We start from the raw sequence: 23517 nt of genomic DNA on the forward strand, positions 1-23517 counted from the left end.
GTTGTAAATACTGGGGATGGCCCTCCGCCCGGGAGTTTATAGAGCGCTAGGTGGGAATAAAATATGACCCTTCTCCAAAATAAATAGGTCTTGGATACCTCCAGGAGTCACTCAGCCAAGCCAACAGGACCATGGGAGACCACGTTTTTTGTCACTGAAGGATGCCTCTCTCTCCTGGCCTGGAAAGACCAGTGTGAAAGACCCATGTCAGATTATTAAAGCAGCCACTGTGGCCGTCTGCCTTGGGTGCCTCTTGTACCCCTGCTAGAGCTCAGTGTGGGCTCATCTGAGGAAGGGACCAAGGCACTGACCCCTTTCTCTTGCAGTTGTCACATCTCTTGGACTAGATTGCTTGTTTTTTTTTTTTTTTTTAAGATTTATTTATTTATTCATGAGAGACACAGACTGAGAGAGAGACAGAGACACAGGCAGAGGGAGAAGCAGGCTCCCTGCAGGGAGTCCGATGTAGGACCTGATCCTGGATTCCAGGATCATGACCAGAGCCAGAGGCAGATGCCCAACCGCTGAGCCACCCAGGTGTCCCAATTGCTTGCTTTTTTAAGTCAAATGCTCTATGTATGCTTTATTTATCCATCACATGAAAAGGACCTATTTCCTAGGCCCTTGTTTCCTTGATGCTACCACTCCCACACATGGAGATCCATGGCTAATCAATGGCTCAGAACTCCTCGTAGGAATATATGCATCTAGCCCACATGGACTATATTTAGCTGCTTCCCAGGGGTTGCAAACTGGCAGCCTGGGCCATTTTTGGTCATCTGTTCTTTGGCCTGTATTGTTTTAGAAGCAAGGAGGTGGGCCTGTGGCTCATACTTGACTTGATTCCCACACTCATGTTGTCTGTTGGGCCATGGCCTGGAGAAAGCTGCTAACACGTTGTTGGCAAAGACAGGTCAAGGAATCAGTGGAGACTGGTGTTGGGATCCATTTTTACCCTTGGAGAGATTGTGACCATCAAGAGCTTTGACATTCATTTTATCACTTCCTGTTTTCTTTGCATCCTTGATTGATCCACTAAGTGGTGGTTTGTGCCCCCTCCAGGAATGCGGGATGCGTGGAAGACACTCATCTTAATGTGGAAAGGGGAAAAACAATAAAGCCAGTCCTCAGCTCTGGAAATAAGCAACCATTTCAGGGCGGCTAAAGGCATTCATTTGGTCAGCAAATAAGGGATAAGGGAGCTCCCTTTGATAAGGGAGCCAAGAAATCACAGTGGGGAAGGGATAGTCTCATCAATAAATGGTGTAGGGAAAACTGGATATCGACATGCAAAATAATGAAATTAGACTTTTATCTTACACCAGACACAAAAATCAATTCAAAATAGATTAAAGATTTAAACGTAAGACCTGAAACCCTGAAGCTCCTAGAAGAACATGAAGGGGACCAAAAGCTCCTTGACATTGATCTGAGCAATGATTTTTTTGGATAGAACACGAAAAGCACAGGCATCAAAAGCAGAAGTCAACAAATGGGACATCAAACTAACAAGCTTCTACACGTCGAGGGAAACTGCCACCAACGTGAAAAAGCAACCAACAGAATGGGAGGGAGTATTTGTGAGCCACGTATACGATCAGGAAACATAAGGAACATAAGGAACTCCTGCAACTCAACAGCAAAACAACAACAGAAACCAAATAACCTTATTTCAAAAAGTACAAAGGAGGGAAGCCTGGATGGCATGCTTGAGCTCTGCTTTTGGCTCAGGGTGTGATCCTGGAGTTCAGGGTTGAGTCCCACATGGGGCTCCCTGCATGGAGCCTGCTTCTCCCTCTGCCTAGGTCTCTCCCTCTCTCTCTGTGTCTCTCGTGAATAAATAAAATCTTAAAAAAAAAAAAAAAAGTACAAAGGACTTGACTAGACCTTTCTCCAAAGAAGACCTACAACAAATGGCCAACAGTTATATAAAAAAGTACTCTGCATCACTAATTATCAGGAAAATTCCATTGAGAACCATAATGAGCCATAGGTCCACAACTATAAGGTGGCTTGAAAATATACTATGAAAATAAGTGTTGGCGAGGAAGTGGAGAAAAGGGACCCTTTATGCACTGTTGGTGGGAAGGTAAATTAGCGCAGCCTCTGTGGGAGATGGTATGGAAGTTCCTCAAAAGAGTAAAATCAGATCTACCCTCCAATCCAGCAACCCCACTCCTGGGTATATATCCAAAGAGATTTAAATCAGGATCTTTTTCTTTTTTTAAGGAGTCTATTTATTTAATTGAGAGAGAGTGTGAGCAGAGGGAGGAGCAGAGGGAGAGGGACAAGCAGACTCCCCACCGAGCACAGTGCCCAACTCAGGGCTCCATCCTGCAACCCTGAGATCATGACCTGAACTGAAATAAAGAACCTGATGCTCAACTGACTGAGTCACCCAGGTGTCCCTAAACTCAGAATCTTGAAGTCTGCACTCCCATGTTCAATGCAATATTATTCACAATAGCCAAGACCTAAAAGGAACCTAAAGGCCAATTGATGGATAAATGGATAAAGCAAATGTAGTATTTACATATGACAGAGCATTATTCAGCCATAAAAAAGGAAGGAAATCCTGCCATTTGAACAACATGGCTAAATCTAGAAGACAATTGAAATAAGTCAGCTGTCAAAGAGCACCCACTATGTCATACCACGTGTATTAGAAATCTGAAGGAGTCAAATTTCTGGAAGCAAAGAGTAGGATGGGGGTTAGAGGGGCTGGGGGAGGGGGAAACAGAAGGTGTCGTCAAAGGCTATAAAGTGTCCATCATACAAAGTGATTAAATCCTGGAGAAATACTGAATCACACCCTGCCCATAATTAACAATACAATTTAGTTTTAAGCATAAAATTTGTTTCCTTAAAAATTTGCTATAAGGCACCTGGGTAGCTCAGTAGTTGAGCATATGCCTTCAGCTCACGTCATAGTCATAATTCCAGGGTCCTGAGATCAAGTCTCGCATCAGGTTCCCTCTAGGGAGCCTGCTTCTCCCTCTGCCTATGTCTGCCTTTGTGTCTCTCATGAAAAAACAAAACCTTAAAAAAAGAGTCAAACTGACTAACATGCTCTGTCTGCCTGCCATGCTGAGAACAGACTGAGAGGAAGCAGAAGATGCCAAAGCCTAGTGAGGAGGCTGATGCTGTCATTTTGGTGAGATGTCAAAGGTCATGGTGGCTCAGACCAGGGTCCTAGCAGTGGAGGCAGACGAATGAATTGGAAATCCTTGGATTTGCAGAATAGTCCTTTGCTCTCCTTCCTCTCCATGAGTGTGACCTTGCATTTTACTGCTGAGCTTTCTGGCCAGGAAGCAGTAGTGACACACCCTCTAATCAGCTAAATTTCTGATGAGCTGCATTGGGCACAAGTGGCTGTGTTGACAGCCTGGAACAGCGCCTGTGGCTATTCCAGGAAGGAAAGAGAAGGAGGAGGCCCCCAAGGTCCTGTACCCCATGCTGTATGATTTAATGTAGAAAGATCCCAGTTAATAGGGATACTGGGACACTGGTCATGAAGACACAATGGATGGTGGTTTGGGGCTGCAGGTTTTTTCCCAAACCTTCTTAGTAATTAGGATTGCTCAGCTAACCCCAGAGGGCTCATCACCTGGGCTAATCTGCCTTCTGGAAGGAACCTGCTGATCCCACCACCTCGGCGCAACCAATGCAGCTTTGATTCGATTAATGAGATTACAGTAAATACTTGTCCTGAGAAGCTGGATCACGTGACCCTGGGGTGATGGCCTAACTCTTGAGAAACTCGGAGAAGCAGGGGGCTGCACCTCCCTCTACCCAAATGCATAGAGACCCCACACCCACCCCAGTTTACCAACCTGGTCCTTAGCCACATGGGCGTATTCGGGGCTGGCCTTCTACTGGCCCTGGCACAGAGTGAGTATGGAGCCGTGGAGAGGGGGTTGCAGTAACTGTCTTCTAGCTCCCAGCCGTCAAGCCCTCCTAATTCCATCACCATCCTCTCACTCCCCAGATCACCCTAGGAGGACAGACTTCATCCCTGTGCTCTGGCCCCATGCTGGGAATTACTGTTACTGCCTCAACTCTTAAAGGCTTTGAGCCCTGAGTAGGTGTGGAAGGCTTGACTTGTGGCTAATCATTTCCATTTCAGGGAATGAGGATTCCACGTTCTGATTCTGATGGGAAGGAGGAACGTAGGTGCAGAGGGGTACGCCAATCACGAGAAGGGTGCCAATGGAGAGGCTCTGGGGGCTAGCGGCATGAACTTTGTTAGGCAGGGCAGCCCTGAGGATGGTTTCTGAGACGAGACCCACAGATATTTAAGGCATCTTAGCTGAACGGGTCAGTAACCCATTTTGAGTCCATTCCTCTTCTCTGAGTACCTGAGCCCCTGATGGAATGCGCCCCTGCTTGAGACTAGTAAGTATTTTGTCTAAGGGACAATATAATGGAAATAGGAAATATTTCTTTTCGGTATGATGTTTTAGGAATGCAAATGTGGATGCAGGATTTTTTTTAAAAGAAATTTGTTTAGAATGTGCCTCTAACAATTTGAGAAACAGGTCAATTTACTACTTTGCTACATGCATTCTTCCCACTGCCCACCAGAGGGCACTCGACCATCCACTAGGAGATAGGAAGGTCCCTCCCTGCGGGTCATTTAAACTCAGGCTTAGAGCCAAGTTAGAGCAGAGCATGGTTTGCTTTTTAGTGTCAGTTGAAAGGAAAGGGCCCTGTAAACGGTGTCAGGAGAAACTGCTGCCTGTTCCTGGGGAAAATAAAAATGCACTGATATGAACCCATTGGGATATTCAGTAATAGTCTGCCGTCAAGTTTATGTGGATTCACATTCCTGGAGATAGCAAGGTGGGCCTGGGTTTCCCATTCCTTCAGTAGCCTTTGTTTTCACGTCTCCACACATTAAGGAATATTTGGTACCTTGTCACATTAGAGAATGAGACAGAAAAGTTTACAGTGTACCAGTTAGCAGGGACCTGAGGCCCGACCGAGTCTGGCCACAGGGAGGACGTAGCAAATGTTGAAGTGGGAAATCCATAAAACATCCCTCCTTAAGATTGCCCTGCTTGCCCTCGCTAAGGTTCCCACACTAACCCACACAGCTCACCACCTAGTGTCTTCTGAACCATGTTGTTCTTTTTCATATGGATTCAACTTCACTAGCATTAGGTAGGTATCTAGCAAGTGGCCATAAGAGCAAGTCCGATTCCCAGTCTCCTTGATATTTGTTAGATCAAAGACGTTGACAGGAAGTCAGCCTTAAGAGTGGGAAGTAGGAAATGCCAACTGAAAACTTCAAAATATACTAATATTTACAGTACCAGATATTCGAGTAACTTGGGTTAGCACAGAGCATATTTGTTTTTAATCCTGCATGCGTAATCACTAGGATGCAATTCTACAAAATCAGTAGTTTGTGGAGGTCTAGAAGCCTCTCACCCATGAAATATTCCTGCCAGAATTGGGGAATCTAATCAAGTCTTCAGGCCTTACAGTTTACAAGAAATGCAGGGAAAGAGGACCAAGCTACACAACATCACAAGAAATCCGGGATGTAAAACATCCCGGTCTGTTCAGACAGTCCATGTTAATGGCAGAGGAAAGGGGATGTGAAAGGACTTCTAGAATATACGATTAAAGAAACCAGATGTAATGAGTGAATTGGATCCTGGCTTGGGAAAATAAAAACTATGAAAGCTTTTTTTCATGACGTGTGGCAATTTAGGGCCATTTAAGTAGGTGTGGGCCTCCATTAGGACAAAGGATTTAGGGAATTCTCTCAAGTGTGATTATGGCAGTATAGTTCTGTAGGGAAATATCCTGCCTTTAGGACACACCTGCTGAAATATTCAGGAGTGAAGGTCACCATGACTGCAACTTATTTATAAATGATCTGATAGGAAAGAAAGGTAAAAGAAATACAGCAAAACCATTAATCATTGTTGAATCAGGTGATGAGTATAAGGATGGTCATAAGCTCTACGTTTCTAACAGCTTTCGTAATAAAAAGTTGGAAAAGATCATGGTGACGGTGTCATTTACTTTGGGGGGCAGACCCTCAAAATCAGTGATTTCTAAGATATCCTTCAGGAACCACTATTCACCGATTGTAAGAAAGGAAGGGGTCTTGTCTGCAACAGTGCCCGGCCCACAGCAGACCCTGAATTATTTAGCAGTGCATGAATATTGCTTTCTCTCTCCTCTCTCTTTTTTTTTGTCTGAATCTGCCACTCCAGCTAAACTAAACTTAGGCCTTTATCATCTTTCAATGCTTTGAAACCACAGAGTGAGGTAGTTTAGCAAAGATAATGCCAATCAAAGAGAAGACTGCTCTTCTGGCTGGGGGTTTACTTGGCAGCAAGCTGAGAGAGTGCGTGGTTATTTGCTCTGCCATGTTCAAAATGCTGTTCGATTACAGGAGGAAATCTATTCTTTTCCAGCCCTCTGTGAGCTGCAGTGTGGTATACTGCTTGCTTTCCCTTAAAGCATAAATATTCAGTGGTCCATCAGCTACTCTGATTTTGATTTTAATAAGTTGTAGTCTGTCTGTAGAAATCATCCCTTTCTCTACCTACCTATCCTCCAGCCAGCCACTCAGTAACTTATGGGAACTAGAGCAAGGGAGTAGGATCGGACATAACTCCAAACTACAAGTACATGTGTGATGTGACAGCAAGAACTGTGATGCCCAGGGAAGGTGCAGAAAGGACAAAGCCATGTCATCCCTCCATACCAGTGTTTCTCAAACTTCCATAATCGTCAGAAATTCATGATTTCTGCCATATGTAAGGGTCACTGTTAATTATAGGATTATTCATAGCCTTCCTTGAACCCATTCACTTAAAATGCCTCCTATGGACTCGAAGAAAACATTACTAACTATAAAAGCAGAGTTTTGATGCGTTGATCTATTTTTTCTGACCTATTAAAAGAAATGTATCGCTATATAATCATCTCCTGAAGAACATGTATAATCAGTGATACATGTACCAAAAGAAATAGGAATCTACCTTTCAGAAAAGGATTCAGGGGTGAACAGGTCGAACTAAAAATCTTGGCTTATGCGTGCACGTGTATGAAACATACACATTTCAACTAAGCTTCATTACTTTACCCCTTCCTTCTGTTAAGACCTTCCTTTCGTAGTAAATCAGCGACCCAAAGGTTTTGTATGATTAATTTCCCGGAGATCAGGGGAAGAATGGGTTTGGTGAGTATTTTGCTGATAAGAACAGGAGCAGGAGCCCCAAGTGCTCATAGAGACCACATATCTATTATGTCCAACACCAAGAATTCATCTTTTGACACCAGTATCAGATATACTCTAAAACTTTAGAATAAGGAAGTGATTGAAAATGTTCTATAAGTAAGGTTTAGAGTCAGCTGGGTTTTATTCCTCCATGCTTTACATACTTTTAATTTTTTATTTTGCCTTCATGTCTCATGTTTCCATGGTTTACACAAAAATCAAATAAAAATGTACCAGACCAAAGCTTTATAACACAGACAAGAAAAAAACACTAAGTATTATTCTGAAGTGCTAATAGATGTGGCTACTAAGATCTTTATGTATTTTTTCAGCATGGTAAGTGTATTCTATTCCCCATCTGCTATTTCACTGGGACCTCCCCCACCCACTTCCCCTCTGGTAACCATTTGCTCTCTCTAGCTAAGAGTCTGTGTCTTGGTTTGTCTTTTTATTTTTCCTTTGCTCATTTGTTTCTTAAATTCCACATATGAGTGAGATCATACAGTACTTGTTCTCTTATTTCACTTAGCATTATACTCTCTAGCTCCATCCAGGTCATTGCAAATGGCAAGATTTTATTATTTTTGACAGCTGAGAAATATTCCATTGTGTGTATGGTATATGTGTGTGTGTGTGTGTGTGTATGCATGCGTACATATGCATATATATCCACATCTTCCTTCATTCAATGGATACTTGGGCTGCTTCTAAAATTTGCTTCTATAATAACGCTGCTATAAACGTAGGTGTGTGTATATCCCTTTGAATTAGTGTTTTTGTATTTTGAGGGAAACACCCAGTAGGGTGATACCTGGGATGGTAAGGTAGTTCTATTTTTAATTTTTTGAGGAACTTCCATACTGTTTTCCACTATAGCTGCACCAGTTTGCATTCCTACCAACAGTGCAAGAGGGTTCTTTTTTTTTCTACTTCCTCGTCAACACTTGTGGTATCTTGTGTTGTTGATTTTAGCCATCCTGACAGGTGTGAGGTGGTATCTCATTGTGGTTGATTTGTATTTTCCTGATGATGAGCATCTTTTCATGTGTCTGTTGGTCATCTGTATGTCTTCTTTGGAGGTATGTTTCTTCATGTCTTCTGCTCATTTTTAAATTGGATTATTTGGATTTTGGGTGTTGAGTTTTAGAAGTTCGTGAGTGGCTATGTCATTTGCAGAAATCTTTTCCCATTCCATAGGTTGTCTTTCAGTTTTGTTGTCTCCTTTACTGTGCCAAAGCTTTTTATTTTGATGATGTCCCAATAATCTCTATGTTTTTGTTTCCCTTGCTTTAGCAGACATATCTTGAAAAATGTTGCTATGGCTAATGTTAGAGAAATTACTGCTTGTGCTCTCTTCTAGGATTTGTATGGTTTCAGGTCTCACATTTAATTCTTTAATCCATTCTGAGTTTGATTTTGTGTATGGTGTGAAAGTGATCCAGTGTTATTCTTTTACATGTGGCCATCCAGTGTTCCCAGCACCATGTTGAAGAGCACCTATTTCAGTCTTAAAGAAACGGTGCCTTGAGGCTGCCTCATTTCCTTTGGAGTCAATCATCTTCATTTTCACAATGAATGACGTTCCTACTGCAGATCTGGGGGCGTACAGGTTGGTAGGTGTTTTAAATTTACTTTAGTTGTTTCTGTCCTTCATTCGTCAAATACTTCTTGCATACCTACAACATCTGGGCATTGTATTGCCTTTTGGGGTGACCACAAAGAGAGAAACACATGGTCCTGGCCTTGTGGAGCTTACAGTATCCGTGTGGGAGATAGATACTAATAAGTCCTCTCCCAAATAAGTGGAAAATTGCCCCAAGGAAGTGGTGTTTCTGTGTAGGGGAGAAAAAAGGTTCCAGGTAAAGGGAACAACCAAGTTCAAAGGCCCCACCTTGCGGCGGGGTGGGGTGGCGGAGGGAGCATCATACCTCAGAGGAACTAAAATAATGCAAGTGACTGCAGCCTGGGGCAGATGCGGCTGGACCCGTCATGCCATTGGTTGAAGGGTTGGACTCCTCAACAAACACTGGGGCCCTGTCAGCAATGAAGAAGAGGATGTGGATATCAGGTGCATAAGCAACAGTACTCACAGAAACACCCCAAACATGTTGTATCAGAAATAGAACTCCCCCATTTCCCGCCTTCTCACAAACATCATGGTTTACCGTCACTCATCTCAGTGAACGTTCTCACCATCCACCCAGTAGCTCAGGCCAAAAATCTAGCCATCATCCATGACGCCCCCTGTGTCTTCGTGTCCCTAGCCCCCATGTCTTATCTATGGCCCAGTCCTGTCCATGCCACCTCCTAAATCTCCCTGCAATGCATCCACCATTACCTTCCTACAGCAGTCTCTGGCTCAGCGACGGCAGTGGTTTCCCAGCGGTTCTCCGGTTTTGGTGGCCTTTTCAAAATGCAAATCTGATTATGTCACCGTCCTCCCTAAAGTCCGGAGATCCAGGGTCAATCTTGATTGGCTTTGGCCTGTCACGGCAGCCTCGTTCCACTTGCCCTTGGCTGGTGTAGTTGAGGACGGACACCCAGTGACTCACCTCCGGTCACTGGGCCTTGGGCCATGCTTCCGGGGAGCTTCTGGGAAAGGTATTCTTGCTCTTTGGACGAAGGGATCCTTCTGCGGCGAGGCATTGTTGCACTGCGTGTGCCCGTGTCCCAGCCCCAGGGCCTGCCCGGCGGTGGGAGTTGGGTCTCAGCACGCGCCGCCCCAAGGGCCCCACCGTCTCCCGCCTCCAGGGCTGTCGTGGGCGGCGGGACCGGAGCAACCGAAGCTCCTGGGCGCACGGGCGTCCTGGGAAGCTGCGGGGAGGAGGGAATGGGCTTGCCGACCGGAGGGGACCTCAGAGAAAGTCGGGGAGAGGATGAGCCGGCACACAGGCCGGGGTGCCCGGGCCGGAGGCAAGGATTTCCCGCTGCCCCCGTCCCCGCCCCCGTCCCCCGCCCCGTCCGGATGGGCCCACGTCGCTGAGCGCCGACTCCGCGCAGCCTGGACGGGAGCGCGCTGGCTCCGGGGCCCGCCCGGGGCTGACCGAGTCCGCGGCCGCCGTCCCCGGGGCTCGCTCTCCCGACTTCAAAGGCTCCTCGGCGCGGGGCCGCCCGGCGGGGAACGCGTACCCGGCCTGTTCTCGGGGCGGGGGCACGGCGTGGGGGACCGGAGGGTCGGGGCGTCGGGGCCCCGAGCACCCGCGGGAAGACCGGCGACCCGAGCTCCGCCGCGGGGCGGGCTCCGCAGGTTCCCGCCTGCAGTTCTGGAAGCGCCTGTGGCAGCGCGACGGCCGAGCCGACAGGGCTGCGCCCCCGTCCCGGGGCCGGGACGCCGCGTCTCTCCACGTTACGTAAGACGTTCCCGTAGGCTGCCCGGACCCGACCGGACCCGGGGCGGACGGCGGTCGCGGCGCCCCTCCCCGGAGCCGAGCGCGCACTGCGCCCGCCCGCCCGCCGGCAGGTCGCGCTCTCGGGGGCCGCGGCCCCGCCCTGCCCCGCGGCCCCGCCCTGCCCCGGCCGTGGAAAATCCGCAGGCTCGGCCTCCCTAAATGGCCGCGGCGGCCACGCGCAAGCCCGTGGGCGGGGCTCTGTGATGACGGGCGGATGCCGTGGCCAATTACGTCCAGGGGCTTGTTTGTTTGTTCCCTCCCCCCCGGGGCCGAGACTTCCGTGACTGACAGTTCACTCCGGGCGCTGTTACATAAGGGGAGGGCCAAGGGCTGCCCCACCCGAGCGGAGCCGGTTTGATTGGCAGGGAGCAGTGCGGTCGTCCCAACGCCCCCGGAAGAACGTCCTTGACGGACAGGTATGGGAGCCACTTGGCGCCGGGAGGCTGGGCGGAAGCGTCCGGGCCCAGGGGCGTGGGGCAGGGGGCGGGGCCCGACCCCGAGAGCAGGGCGGGGCAGGGAGCAGGCGGGGGCCGGGCTGGCGCTGCGGCCAGAGATGCTGTGGGGCCGCGACGGCGCTCGGCAGCCCGGAGCTCCGCGTTGAAAGCGCCGAGGTGAGGTGCGCTGCCGGCCGGCTGGGAGGGACGGGAGGGCCGTGGAGTCCTTAAACCCGGGCCGCTAGCGCCTTCGGCCCTGTGTTTGTCTGCACTGCCCGGCGCTCCCGACTCCGGAGCGACGGCGGCCGCGCTGGGACATGGGGGCGGGGCCGGGCACCTGTCCGCGTTTGCTGGCACCTGCTGCGCCGGCGGCCGCGGGCCCCGGGCCGGTGCTGGGGGCTGTCCAGGTGCTGGGCCCGGCCGCCCGAAGAAGGGAGGCGGGTCCGACCGGCTCGCCCCGTCCGCGGCCCGCCCTCCACGCCTCCGTCCTGCGCCCGGAGTTGGGGGGGGGTGTCCCCGAGCCCCGAGGCCTTCAGCTCTCCACCGGAGGGGCTCGCGGGCGCGGGGCCGGCCTTGAGCCGGCTGCGAGGCAGGGCCGTGGCCCCTGCCTTGCATCACCTCGAGACAGGTTTGTCCGGATTCCGTGCGTGTGCGGAGATGGATTTCCGCCCCGGGCGAGGGTGCGGGTCCCGGCTGTCCACAGCGAGCCGGGCCAGGGCCAGTGCTTTCTCGCCCTTGCTCAGTGCCTTGCTCGGTCTCCTTTTAGCGTGGAATTTAAAGCGTTTGGGGTGATGTATTAAGTTAGTGCCTATTTAGGGACCGTGGCGCGTAGGAAAGCAGCACCCTTCTTCTGGAGTTTTGGCTCATGTCGCGTTCGTACGGGCCCAAGACACTGATTGCTCAGCTGTATGACGCAAGGGGAGACCATCCTGTTTGGTTTGTATGGCCAGGGCCGAACCAGCAGAAATTCTCAAATTGTGTTCTAGCGCTTCCTTCCATCTATGTCAGTTCTGTTGGAAAATGCTGGGCCGCGTCGGTATACTAGACATCTCATAAATGGTGTATTCTCTAAAAGGGTGCTGCAGTTTCTCGCAGTTGGAAACATAGGGCAGCAGGAGAAAATACCTCCTGCTTAAAGACAGAAGGAACTGGGGGGCAAGTTTTGATTTTTCTTTTCCCCCAAGTTTTGATTCCTAAAGGCAGAGTCACAGACTCACTACGTGTTAGACTTGAAAGGGACCATATAGGTGAATGAGTCACTCCAGTAAATTTACATGGTGGTGAGCACTGTGTCCTAATGGGACGAGGTCCCCTTTAAGTCAGATGGGTCCTAGAAGTACTCTAGGTCAGAACGTGCCCTCACACATCTTTGATGTCCCAACCATTCACATCTGTGCCCTAGACACCTTTAAAGGCAGACGTGTGGAGAGCTCTCAGCAATAAGCTGCTGTTTGAGTGTAAGGCCACAGGTTACTGGAAGAACCAGGATCCTCATTCCTTTAATTACTGGGTGGCATTAGGTTGTGGAAAGGAAAACAGCAGTAATTGGCATCATCCTGGTATGTGAGAGTTGGTATCCACCTGCGGACATCATAGGCTTGTCATTAAACAAATTTTTGCTCTCAGAGACATTTGGTACAGAATTCTCTAGTGATTTGCTCCTTATGAATTTAGTAGAATTTTGCTAAGTTTTGACCCTTTTAACCTTCAGCTTTTTGATTAGTGCAGGTAGGAACTGAGAGAGGAGCTCTGCTTTACACAGAACCGAGCCTGGGGAAAATCACCAGAGCAGAGAAGTTGCTGTTCTTAGAGCCTGGCCTGCTGCTTTTTGTATGCCTCTTCCTCTGTATTTTTAGTAAATGACCCAGTGACTTTATGACCTTTGAGGCATACTTTCTTGTCCACTCCTTGACACTGTGCTGGGAGATTTTGTTTGTGAAATGTCTCTGCATGCCTCTGTTGCATTTGTATGTACTGCTTGGCAATTCCTTCGTCATCTAATCTTATGGTTTCCACACATTAAACAGACAAAAAAAGACCATTTCTCAGGGATGATCCTGCCAGGACCCAGTTGGCTCTGTCTGTCTTCTCTGCTCTACCTTCTCTGTTATGTCTTTGGCTACGAGTTGCTGGGGAGAATAATTTTGTACTTAACTCTTTTTTAAAAGATTTTATTTATTTATTCATGAGAGACACAAAGGGAGAGAGAGGCAGAGACACAGGCAGAGGGAGAAGCAGGCTCCATGCAAGGAGCCCAATGTGGGACTCAATTCTGGGACTCCAGGATCAGCCCTGGGCCGAAGGCAGGTGCTACTTAACTCATTCCCCTACTTAACTCATTTAAGACGCTTATCAGTCCCCTTGGTCTTTAATTCCCATAACTCTACACAGTGACAGGCCTTTTGCATATGCGGGTACAGCGCACCCTGCACCTGGCTTTCCCATAGTCAAATGCCTACTACAGATGCTAGTAGAACTGGTGTAGTCCACCCATGTCTTCTGCATTTCTGGCACCAAAGCTTAATAACTGTGTCACTGAATATTATGAATCCTGGCCAGGGACTCGGTACATACACAGATTCCTGTAGGCGTTTAAAGGTGGGAAAGAAACTGGAGTCAGAAGAGAAAGGGGGTAATGAAGGAAACTTTTTGAAGATATCTTTTCCCCCTAATTTTTATCACTATGTATTATACAACGTTATGCTGAATTTCTGTGTAGAATGTTAGATTTATTTCTCAACTATTTTGGAAATCTTAACTGTTGGTGTTGCTATATTTCTGTGATTTCTCATCTCATTTTTAGGTAAAGTGACTTCTGAGGACAGAAGAGTTTGATGACACAGACCACTGAATTTTTTTGGAGTCCACGTTATGAACCCTTTCTGGAGCATGTCTGCAAGCTCTGTCCGCAAAGTAGGTATAGTTGATAAATTTAGCGAGGAAATCCATTTGAGTCAAGGTAGAGGTCAAAGTAATTTATACTGAGGTTGCCTATAACCTTAACAATAATTTTGTATGTTTTTGTACATTACTCTGGGTCTGAAAACCAGTGTTGTTTTCATGTGGGCCAAGCAGGAACATGCCCTCACACATTTTTGAAATGTGAATTAAATCAAGCTGGCTTTCCTTAGGATTTTTTTTCTTAAGTTTATTATTTTTTTTAGTAATCTCTACACCCAACATGGGGTTCGAACTCACAACTCTGAGATCAAGAGTCATATGTTCTTCCAATAAAGCCAGCCAGGCACCCATAGGTTTTACTTTTGAGAAATACTTTGCTGCTGAAAGTCAGTTTCTGAGACTAAGATCGCATCTCAAGTAGAAATCATTCTGGAAATCACAATTCTAAGATTATTTTGATTTAGGGTATTTACACATGATGAAATTTGTGACACATTATTGTAGTAGTCTTTTTACTATTCTGTAAGGTTCCACAATCAGAGCAGCTTTGAGAAAGACCAGTCCAATGTGGTCACCTCAGACTTGACGGCACCGGTTTAATTTTTCCAAACAAAATGTCTATTTTAAAATCGCAAAAACTACATTGTAGGAAAGCTTAATGCAGACAAAAGAGAATGAATATAACCCATAATTCCACCTCTAGGAGACCAGCCCTAGGAATCATCTTCTTTTCTATCCATATAAATATTGATTCTTAATGCGGGTAATTTGGGCTTTGGTTGTACTTGAGCCAGAGAAGTGTCTCTTGAGATGGTGGTTTAATTAAACTCTGACTCATGTGGACCTCTGTCTTTGACTCAGGCTGACAGTCTGCTGGGGATAGCCCAGATGTAGATCATCAGGGACAAGACCAGAGCAGCGCAAGTGAGAGCATAGCTTTGTTCGTTGTTTCTAAGTGAGGTGCTCACGCCAGGTGGTGACTAGTATCTGTCACCTCTACTGTTTGTTTTAAGCTGTTTCACATCTGACCTTCTACAGGACCTAAGAGCCAGTGGACTCTTCTCATCTCGTACAGTTGTCTAATTTCTAAGTAACCCCTTGCCCTCTTTTTGGGGTCACCAGAAGAAACCATTTCTTTCTCTGTACATCCTGTTCATATTGGTGTTACTGTTTTTATAGGATGTAGCTTTAAAATTTTTTCTATTGCTTTAGTCTTCCTTCAGCTTTGTTCTTTTCCTAATGGCCTGCCTGCTCAGAGGACTTTTTAGTCATCTTGATCATGGTGCTAGAATGTCCTTGTGAAAGAGTCATTCCAGCTTTTAGGTCAAGGGTAAGAGTACATCACATGTACTCTTGTCATTTAAGAATCACGCTAACAAATGTTCTCACAATTTCATCTTGAATAGCGATCTGAAGGTGAAGAGAAGGCATTAACAGGGGATGTGATAACCAGCCCTCCACGTGCCGCTCCAAAGAAACAGCTGCCTTGTATTCCCAAAAACGCTTTGCCCATAACTAAGCCTACATCCCCTGCCCCAGCAGCACAGTCAACAAATGGCGCACATGCTTCTTATGGACCCTTCTACCTGGAATACTCTCTTCTTGCAGAATTGTAAGTGCTTGAACCATCTTGTTAAATTTTAACTCACCTTTGAAGGTGAAAAATGAAATCTACTCTGGTACACTCCGTATATGGCTGGTATCATTCAGTCTTAAGGCTCAAATGCATCCCCCTCCAGTATCAGGTAAGATCTGAAGGCAGACATGGGCTTGCATCTCCATGTCTATTTTGGAGAGCAAGAGGAGGATACTGAGATTTGTGAAGCATCTAAAATGGGTCAGGAACTGAGTGACTTAATTTTGGTGTGCCTGTATATGAGGTGAGGACATCCCTTCCCGAAGGGGTGGTTGTGGACACCAGGACAGCGAGAGGACAGCAATCTGTTGGTTCTGGGGTCAGACCCAGCTGGAGGCTTGTGTTCCACTGTGTTAAGTACCTCGTGAGACGCATCCTGGAAGACCAGGGAAAGAGTCCCTGTTGGCAGAGGTCAGGAAGCCAGACTGTAGGGACTGGAACAGTAGACCCAGAGAAGTGACAACGTAGCAGGTACTTCTTAAAGCTGCCTTCGTGTACTTGAAGACCTGTCATTACAAAGAGGACTGGACTCCTGCTGTGTGACCCACAGAGGCAGAAGAAGTAGGCAGTTATAGGGAAGTCACAAAGATTGGGGCTCCAGGCAGGTAAGGGCAGGGCTAATCCTGGAAGCTGGAAGTCAGACCGAAGTCACACAAATCTGTAGCAGGAGGCTGGGGGCCCCCTGACTGCACCCAGCCCACCACAGGGGCGCAGTGTCAGCCTGGAGCGCTTGTTACTAGGACCGAGTTGTGGAGAATTCTTCATTGCTGTTGTTTTTAAATGTCTTTGTATAGCCTTCTGGAGCCTTCCCTCGCCGTACTCACATCATAATGGTCAGAGGGTCTGAGGCCCCGGCACAGTTGGCAGTGTGTGTGACTTGGTGGCAGTGGTCCCTTTGGCTTTATAATGGAGGCCTTGTGCCTGAGGCTGGGCAGCGAGTTGGACAGGCTTCTATTGTGGCCGTAAATCTGCTGTCTGTATTAGAGCACAGAACGGCCTTACTGTAGTAGACACATCTGCCAGCCAGCCATACTGCTGTTGACATGCTGAATTTTAGTGACTTAAAAACAGGATAACTGCTTTTAAAGAGGATTAAAAATGAGTGTGATGGTAAATAGGTAATGAAAACAGTCAACTAAGGTTCAATAAGTTATTTCTCAGTAAAATTCAGGCTTGGCAGGTTAAACGTGTTGTAAGGCCCTGGGTCGACATTGTTTAAGGTCTGGTCTCAGTCGTATTCCTTTCCGCTCATGGTGACCAGGTCCCAGAAGAGCCAATGCCCCCTTTTTCCACGCACTTTTCTTGCTGCAGGGCCCTCAGAGTTCAGGTGCCTGAGTCATGGTGTCACTTTGGGGGGGTGGAGAACCTAGGGGGAGCACCCCATGCAGAGCCTGCCTGCCTTCACTAAGATTATCGCAAATCTAAATACGGCCCTCAGCCATGTGGACTGGTATTCACACTTAAAATGACATCTAAGTGATGGCAATTCTGTGGACTTTTTATTCTTGTTACCTAAAATTGTGCTTTCACAGGTGGTTTTTGAATGTGTGGGTAAAATCTGTTGTCCAGTCACAAAAATAAAAATTGTACACTTTTGTTTCCCTAAAATTTAATATCCAGAACTTAGATCAGGTTGCATTGTTCAGAATTAGCTACTAGATGGTTTCCAAGGTGATGTTTTGGGAAAGTTGATTTCTGGGAGGAAAACTTGATTCTTTGTGTATCCCTGCTTGGCTTGAATTTGTCTGGGCCCCTCTCTAGCTCCTATTTCTCTGTGAGCTGGATTTGTAAAGCTGGGAAATGGGCAGGAGCCTGGGCCAGGTGAGATGGTGATGACTTGGCTTGTATGTTAGTTGTCAGCTGCCCCTCGAGGGACTATTCCTTCTCTCCAAACGTGAACGTAGGGTTGTGTGATCTGTATGTCATTTACATCCATACAGTTTCATTATTCTGTTTCTGTTTTAGTACCCTGGTTGTGAAGCAGAAGCTGCCAGGTGTCTATGTGCAGCCATCCTACCGCTCTGCATTAAGTAAGAAGGATTTGCTCTTAATTTATAGCATACTTGGTTTCTCTGATGGGCCTTAACTGTTTTTGATTTTTTTCCTACAGTGTGGTTTGGAGTAATATTCATACGGCATGGTCTCTATCAAGATGGTGTATTTAAGTTTACAGTTTACATCCCCGATAACTACCCAGATGGTGACTGCCCAGTAAGTAAAAGTCAGGTCTGGCTTCATTCGTTGGGTCCGAGGAGGGCTTAAAGGACTTGAAAGATTTCTCGGCTCTTTTCTTGAGCTCATGATTTTACAATTTCAGTTTCTCAAAATGTTTTGTCTACTCAGTCATCTTTTAAGGGGATTTTTGTCCTTTGTTGCATCTTTTGCCACACCCGCCTCTGCCATTAGTTTTCCTTGTTTCTCTGATCATGGTGTGTGAGAGAGGCTGGAAGCTGTCCTACGGCACTGACTGTGTGCATGGCAACCGCTGTGCTGCAGCAGAGCAAAGAGTGACTCCCAACCCCCATTCCACCCCCCAGATGCAAAATTTCATTTTACAGGAAAATGGCAGAAGTTGTTAAGTATTCCTCTTGAAGCAGCTCTTTGACTTAAAATACCATGACTGCCTTGTCCTGAAGCTGCCTTTGCAACTATCTGTGTGGGTCTAATAAGCTCCTTGCTTCCATTAAAGGACACATCTCTCTTTAAATACAGCGCTTGGTGTTTGATATTCCTGTCTTTCACCCGCTAGTGGATCCCACCTCAGGTGAACTGGATGTGAAGAGAGCATTTGCAAAATGGAGGTGAGTCAATAAGCATTTATTTTGGTGATCTACGTCAGCAGGATGCTTCAATAATCCTACGTTGTTTCTCTTTAGGCGGAACCATAATCACATTTGGCAAGTTTTAATGTATGCAAGGAGGGTTTTTTACAAGATTGATACAGCAAGCCCCCTAAACCCAGAGGCTGCAGTCCTGTAGGTTACTCTGCTTTGTTCTTTTAGATAAATTTGCAAATGAAGCTAAGGAGATGATCTTGGTAACTTTTTGATTTAAACTTTTAACACAGGTATGAAAAAGATGTTCAGCTTTTTAAAAGTAAAGTGGTTGACAGTGTTAAGATGTGCACTGCTCGTTTGTTTGACCAACCTAAAATAGAAGACCCCTATGCAATTAGGTAAGTGGTACATGATCTAGATTAACTGCACTTTGCCGTCCTGTACTTCCATTTTCCAGGTGGTCTTAGAATGGGGATTTAAAAGGAAAGGGTATCATCTGTTAGCCTGCAACCTTTATCATTTGTTGGCAGCTCGCTTTCTGAAATCTCTTGGGCAGAAAGCTTGACATCTACTGGCATACTGTGCCAATAGCAAGCTATTTAGTCACTTTGATTTCCTAAGGATCCTTGTAATATGCATGTTCAAATGTCCAGACTTTTCTTTTCAGCTGGCAGTTTTAGCTGGAGCCCCTCTTAAACTGCCATAGCCCCACTGTCAATCAGATTTGGGGGAAGGAGAGAAACTGAATAGGGTGACTAGGATGAATGGTGTGTTTCTTCAGCACTATGATATTTAATCTTGGAAGCATCTAAATAATTGTTGAGACCTGAGGAATTGGTGATTTAGCTCTCTGGCAGCACATATTGCTGGGAGGCTGGTTAAGTACAGTGGTTAAGAGCCTGGGCTCTACAGATAGACTGGTTGGCTTTTGTGCTGACTTGAGTGACCCAGAACAATTACTTAATTTTACTGCCATACTTTCTTCATCTGTAAATAACAGTACTTCAGGGATGGTTGTGAGGCTGAAATGAGCTGACCCACATAAGCGTTCTATAAGGAATAGTTGCCCTGTGAGAGAATCATCTAGATTAATGTCTAAAACTTACATGTTGACAACTGATTATTGTTCCTTGTTAAGTTTTGTTAGGGAATTGGCTTAAGTACTTAGAAATGAATGTTATACAAATTTAGTAAGCCAAAGCAGATTTTTAAATATTTTTCTCTTCCTTAAGCTTTTCTCCATGGAATCCTTCTGTACATGATGAAGCCAGAGAGAAGATGCTGACTCAGAAAGTAAGTACACAACCATTTTTGAAACCATTAACTGTCTCCTTTCTGAAATGTCTTCTTCAGAGACTACTCATTATGTACACATAACTTTTTGGGAAATGAGTCTGTACAGCACCAAAGTCTCCATCAGCCCTATTTTTAATGTCTGTTTTTTATTATACCTAGAAGAAGCCTGAAGAACAGCACAATAAAAGTGTTCACGTTGCTGGCCTGTCATGGGTAAAGCCTGGTTCAGTACAACCTTTCAGTAAAGAAGAAAAAACAGTAGCAACTTAAGCGCTGGTGAATCTGGTGCACCGTGCACTTTCCTGCCGGACTCGGGCCTAGTTAGAGCTGACCGAGGGCAAAGGACTGCCAGAAGAGTAAAACCGTGCGAATGAGGACTGGTATCGTGTGTCCGTGTGTGCTTAGGTTCTAACAGCAAGTTTTGGAAACCTCTCTTTAAGTAACGCATTACTTCTGTCAGAAGTGTCTTTAGGGTGGTTATCTAGTTCAGTACTCCAAATTATTGGGGACCTCGAGGCTTAAGTATTTTTCTGCATATAATGCTAAAGGTAAGTTACATTCATTTACACTAATAGAGTAGATAGAGCTCGGCACTATCTAATGACTTTCACGTCCGTGGTTTCAGTTGTATATACATTAGGACGTGGAGCGGGGAGGTAGACGGGGGGAGGTTCCGTAGCTCATAAGCACTTGTAAGGGGGAGGTCATCTGAACCCCAGTCTTCAGCCTACTGTCTAACTGATTTACGGACTCCTGTCAATCACTGAGGTACACATTAGGTGAGTCAGAGGAAACCAGAACACTTGTTCATAGTTGTTTTTTTTTCCCCGAAAGCAAATTACTGTATTTTTATGGCAGGAGGGAGAAAGTGTTAAAACGGTTTCTAATGAAGTCAGATATTTAAATGATGAATGACTAATGTGTTTTGTAGAAACAAAATAAACCAATAAATGATTGTTCTTTGTCATTTATACAGGAAACCAAACCCCTTTCTCAGTATAACTAAACAAAGATTAATTTATAAATGCTTTATTGAAAAATACACTTATTTTCATATAAAATTACAGTAGCAGTATCTTGAGAGGTTTTATAAATATTTTTGCACCACTATTCTAACTGAACAGTGTAAGTTCCATATTTCTTTCAGAGCAATATGAAGTTACCCAGTAACTTGGTTTATACTGATTCAATTTACAATTGAATTTTCTCCCTAATAAGATTATTTGTTCAACTTTAAAACTGCTGGAACAATAGTGATTAATAAAGGTATATATAGATAATTCAATAGCTGTTAAATAACATTTCTAATTTTTATAAATGGTACTATGTACTAATAAAAACCTAAATTCTCCAATCTATTTTTTAAACTGCCAAGAACACACCCAAAGATAAATTTATCACCTTAATAGACACGTGTCTTTCAGATAACTACCTCCTAAAGAAGAGGTCATAATTTTTCATATTCCCTTAATTCAACTTGATTTAAAATCTTTACTTAGCCAACTGATCCCTATTAACAACAAAAACCTGGAGAATTTAAAACACATGCCCAAAGGTGGCTACTGGGGCTTAAACAGTTTAAAAAAAAGTACAAAAGCATCAAAGATGATATTGCATGTTTAGCCTGGAAGTTTTGTACTTCATAAAGTTCACATTGTAGAAAGTGCCATCGCAAATATACAGCAAAATCTGGGTTACAAAATCATGCTTTTTACAGCCCTAAAGTGCCACTTCTTATACAAGTTCACTCACACATTGCACACCAAACAATCCAGCACTTACCACACTGTACCACACCTAACAGGGAGAGGGAAGGATTCCATAAAGGGAATGGGAGGCCTGGGACAATAATCTAGGAGCTCCGAATCTGGGCTTTCTCCCTTGTTCTGTTTCAGGAATGCAAAAACCTCCTACTCCTACCAAGTGTTTTGGGACAAACACCTAAGTTTTTGTTTTGCTTTTCATGAGAAGCTGACCACAAAACAGGTAGGAATGAACGGAAATACAGTCCCTCTGCTGGAGCACATCAACAGAGACCTCTTACACATATATTTGAGCACGCTCTGTTCCCTGTAATACTTAGAAAAGCATTGCTGAAGAGTTAAAAAAAAAATCCCTGTTTGGATTCTAAGTAGCCTTGATGGCGAGCACTGAGTGGTAGGAAAAAGGCAGTTGGGATGAGTAGAGCTATCCTAAGGATACTGGAAGATTAGGAAAAGAGCCCCATAATCTAGCATGCATTAAATGGTGCTGCTGAACAGAGTTTGTGAAAAGACCGTTTCAGTACAACAGACTAACCTCAGTGAGAACCTCGGTCATTAGCTACGTCTTGGAGACGGCGTAATAAGGCAGAATGATTTTCTGGACAAATTCTTTTTGCAGGGGATTCGCTTCCATCTTCCAAAAGAATCCCTCTCTTTTTGGTTGGAGTTTCTCCTGTCCGTATCATACTATTAATTTCTCTCAGTCTCTAGAGTGGGAGGAAAATAGATACAAAACAGTAATGCTAATACGCAGAGTTCAGTGTTAAGAACCTCAAATGAGTTAAGAATTCACTTTGAAGAGTTTGAACATCTTTGTAAGAAAAGACCTACTAAATTATATATTCTTCAATTTCACTTTTCAGCTGGCCGACGCTGATGACTATCTGGGTTGGAGGGCAGAGTATTTCTATTTTTTAACAGGTCCAGGGGTGATTCTGATGTATACTTTTCTAAAAATAAGAGTTTGCGAATTTGTGACTTTTTTTTTTTACAATAGATAAGGAGCATCACCTTGCTGTGCCATACTGAGTCAATTCCATATGTCTCCATTTTCCTTTTTTAAAAAAGTGTGATTTTACACAGTATTATGCCTTTTTCAGTCTAGTGTTACTCATATTTTAGCAGTTCTCAAATGGAATTTGATTCCTTAATTCCCTAAGGCATCCATTGGAGGTAATTAGTGTGATCTAGGAAGCACTAGTTATATTTCATCCTTGGAAGAATTGAAAAAAATTCGGCAAAATTGAGAAAAATCCTGGCAAATTATCTTCTGTGTTCTGATGTGAGGAACCCTGACTGAGAAAAACTGCCAGAATGCTAGTGAGACTGGATATATATATATATATATATATATATATATATATATATATATAGTGCCTTCAGCATTAAGTTTCTCCAAAGCCCCAAAAGTCAGTTGCCACAGTATTTTCTGGTAGGTAGTTGGTTACAGTTTTTTGTTTTGTTTTTTTACATGCCTCTTCCTTATCCATGCCTCCTTATGGAAAATAAACTCAGCATATTCATTTGCGTTTATACAGGACATCTCAAACAGGAAAGTAGGGAGAAGAGAGTCATGAATCCTCTCATGATTACTACCCCACTGCACCAGTTTTGGCCAGTCTTACTTTATCTATACCCTCCTTCATTTCCCTTTCACCAGATTGTCTTAAAGCTAATTCTAGACATATTTTATTCTTTATTTTAAAATAAATTTTCTGAGGTTTTAAATAAAATCACTGGTATTCTTTTATTATTACATATGCACCTTCTCAAATCTTAACCACCTTAAGAAAGCTTTTCTTTGATTTTCTCTTCTTTCTTACATTTTCTAATCTCTAGTCTCCTATTTACTTGAATATCCCTTATATTGATAATTGTATGTGTTACTTGTATATAATGTATATATTATATGAAATATACAGTATAGCTGTATAATATACATAGCATATTAATATATACCATACATTAATATATACATCAGTTATATATAACATCAGTGTGTTAATGACATTATATAGAATACACAATCTTACACATCACAATTTATTTACACAATATGTACATATTTAAACACAAAT

The 23517-nt window shown here is 44.9% G+C and overlaps 3 protein-coding genes across 10 annotated transcripts in view; 1 reads left to right on the top strand and 2 right to left on the bottom strand.

The window, feature by feature from the left end:
* Nucleotides 1-7361: 7361 nt before the first annotated feature.
* LOC112929570 (uncharacterized) lies at nt 7362-11681 on the bottom strand. Its single transcript, XM_072745283.1, has 3 exons — nt 10972-11681; nt 9582-10916; nt 7362-9277 (listed from the first exon to the last, which is right to left on the bottom strand). Exons 1-2 carry the CDS (start codon nt 11679-11681, stop codon nt 9731-9733), a joined length of 1896 nt encoding a protein of 631 aa, XP_072601384.1. The 3' UTR covers nt 7362-9277; nt 9582-9730.
* Nucleotides 10805-20631, top strand: AKTIP (AKT interacting protein). 7 transcript variants are annotated; one of them, XM_026011761.2, is made up of 10 exons: nt 10805-11048; nt 13870-13979; nt 15374-15579; nt 17569-17633; nt 17714-17814; nt 18316-18404; nt 18480-18578; nt 18671-18778; nt 19613-19673; nt 19836-20631. In XM_026011761.2, exons 2-10 carry the CDS (start codon nt 13938-13940, stop codon nt 19944-19946), a joined length of 882 nt encoding a protein of 293 aa, XP_025867546.1. In that variant the 5' UTR covers nt 10805-11048; nt 13870-13937; the 3' UTR covers nt 19947-20631. The 7 variants fall into 7 exon arrangements, with proteins under 7 accessions (XP_025867546.1, XP_025867545.1, XP_072606319.1 ...); XM_026011760.2 differs by lacking the exon at nt 10805-11048 and adding an exon at nt 11118-11248; XM_072750218.1 differs by lacking the exon at nt 10805-11048 and adding an exon at nt 11118-11248 and having other exon boundaries at nt 19839-20631.
* Nucleotides 20632-20689: 58 nt separating this feature from the next.
* RBL2 (RB transcriptional corepressor like 2) overlaps nt 20690-23517 on the bottom strand; it is a 51340-nt gene continuing 48512 nt past the window's right edge. For both annotated transcript variants that reach the window (XM_026011755.2, XM_026011756.2), the window contains exon 22: nt 20690-22146. In XM_026011755.2, the coding sequence (XP_025867540.2) occupies nt 21976-22146 (171 nt within the window). In that variant the 3' untranslated portion in view covers nt 20690-21975. The remainder of the gene's footprint in view (nt 22147-23517) is intronic.

This window comes from Vulpes vulpes, chromosome 2, assembly GCF_048418805.1.
Source record: "Vulpes vulpes isolate BD-2025 chromosome 2, VulVul3, whole genome shotgun sequence".
In the NCBI taxonomy this organism is placed as follows: Eukaryota; Metazoa; Chordata; class Mammalia; order Carnivora; family Canidae; genus Vulpes; species Vulpes vulpes.

Bases quoted from the DNA above. Each gene is read 5' to 3' on its own strand.
- AKTIP (XM_026011761.2), top strand. From the start codon at position 13,938: ATGAACCCTTTCTGGAGCATGTCTGCAAGCTCTGTCCGCAAA. The intron at 17,815-18,315 runs GTAAGTAAAAGT...CTTTAAATACAG, and splicing joins ACCCAGATGGTGACTGCCCA to CGCTTGGTGTTTGATATTCC. The intron at 19,674-19,835 runs GTAAGTACACAA...TATTATACCTAG, and splicing joins AGAAGATGCTGACTCAGAAA to AAGAAGCCTGAAGAACAGCA.
- LOC112929570 (XM_072745283.1), bottom strand. From the start codon at position 11,681: ATGCAAGGCAGGGGCCACGGCCCTGCCTCGCAGCCGGCTCAAGGCCGG. The intron at 10,917-10,971 runs GTGGGGCAGCCC...GTGAACTGTCAG, and splicing joins ATCAAACCGGCTCCGCTCGG to TCACGGAAGTCTCGGCCCCG.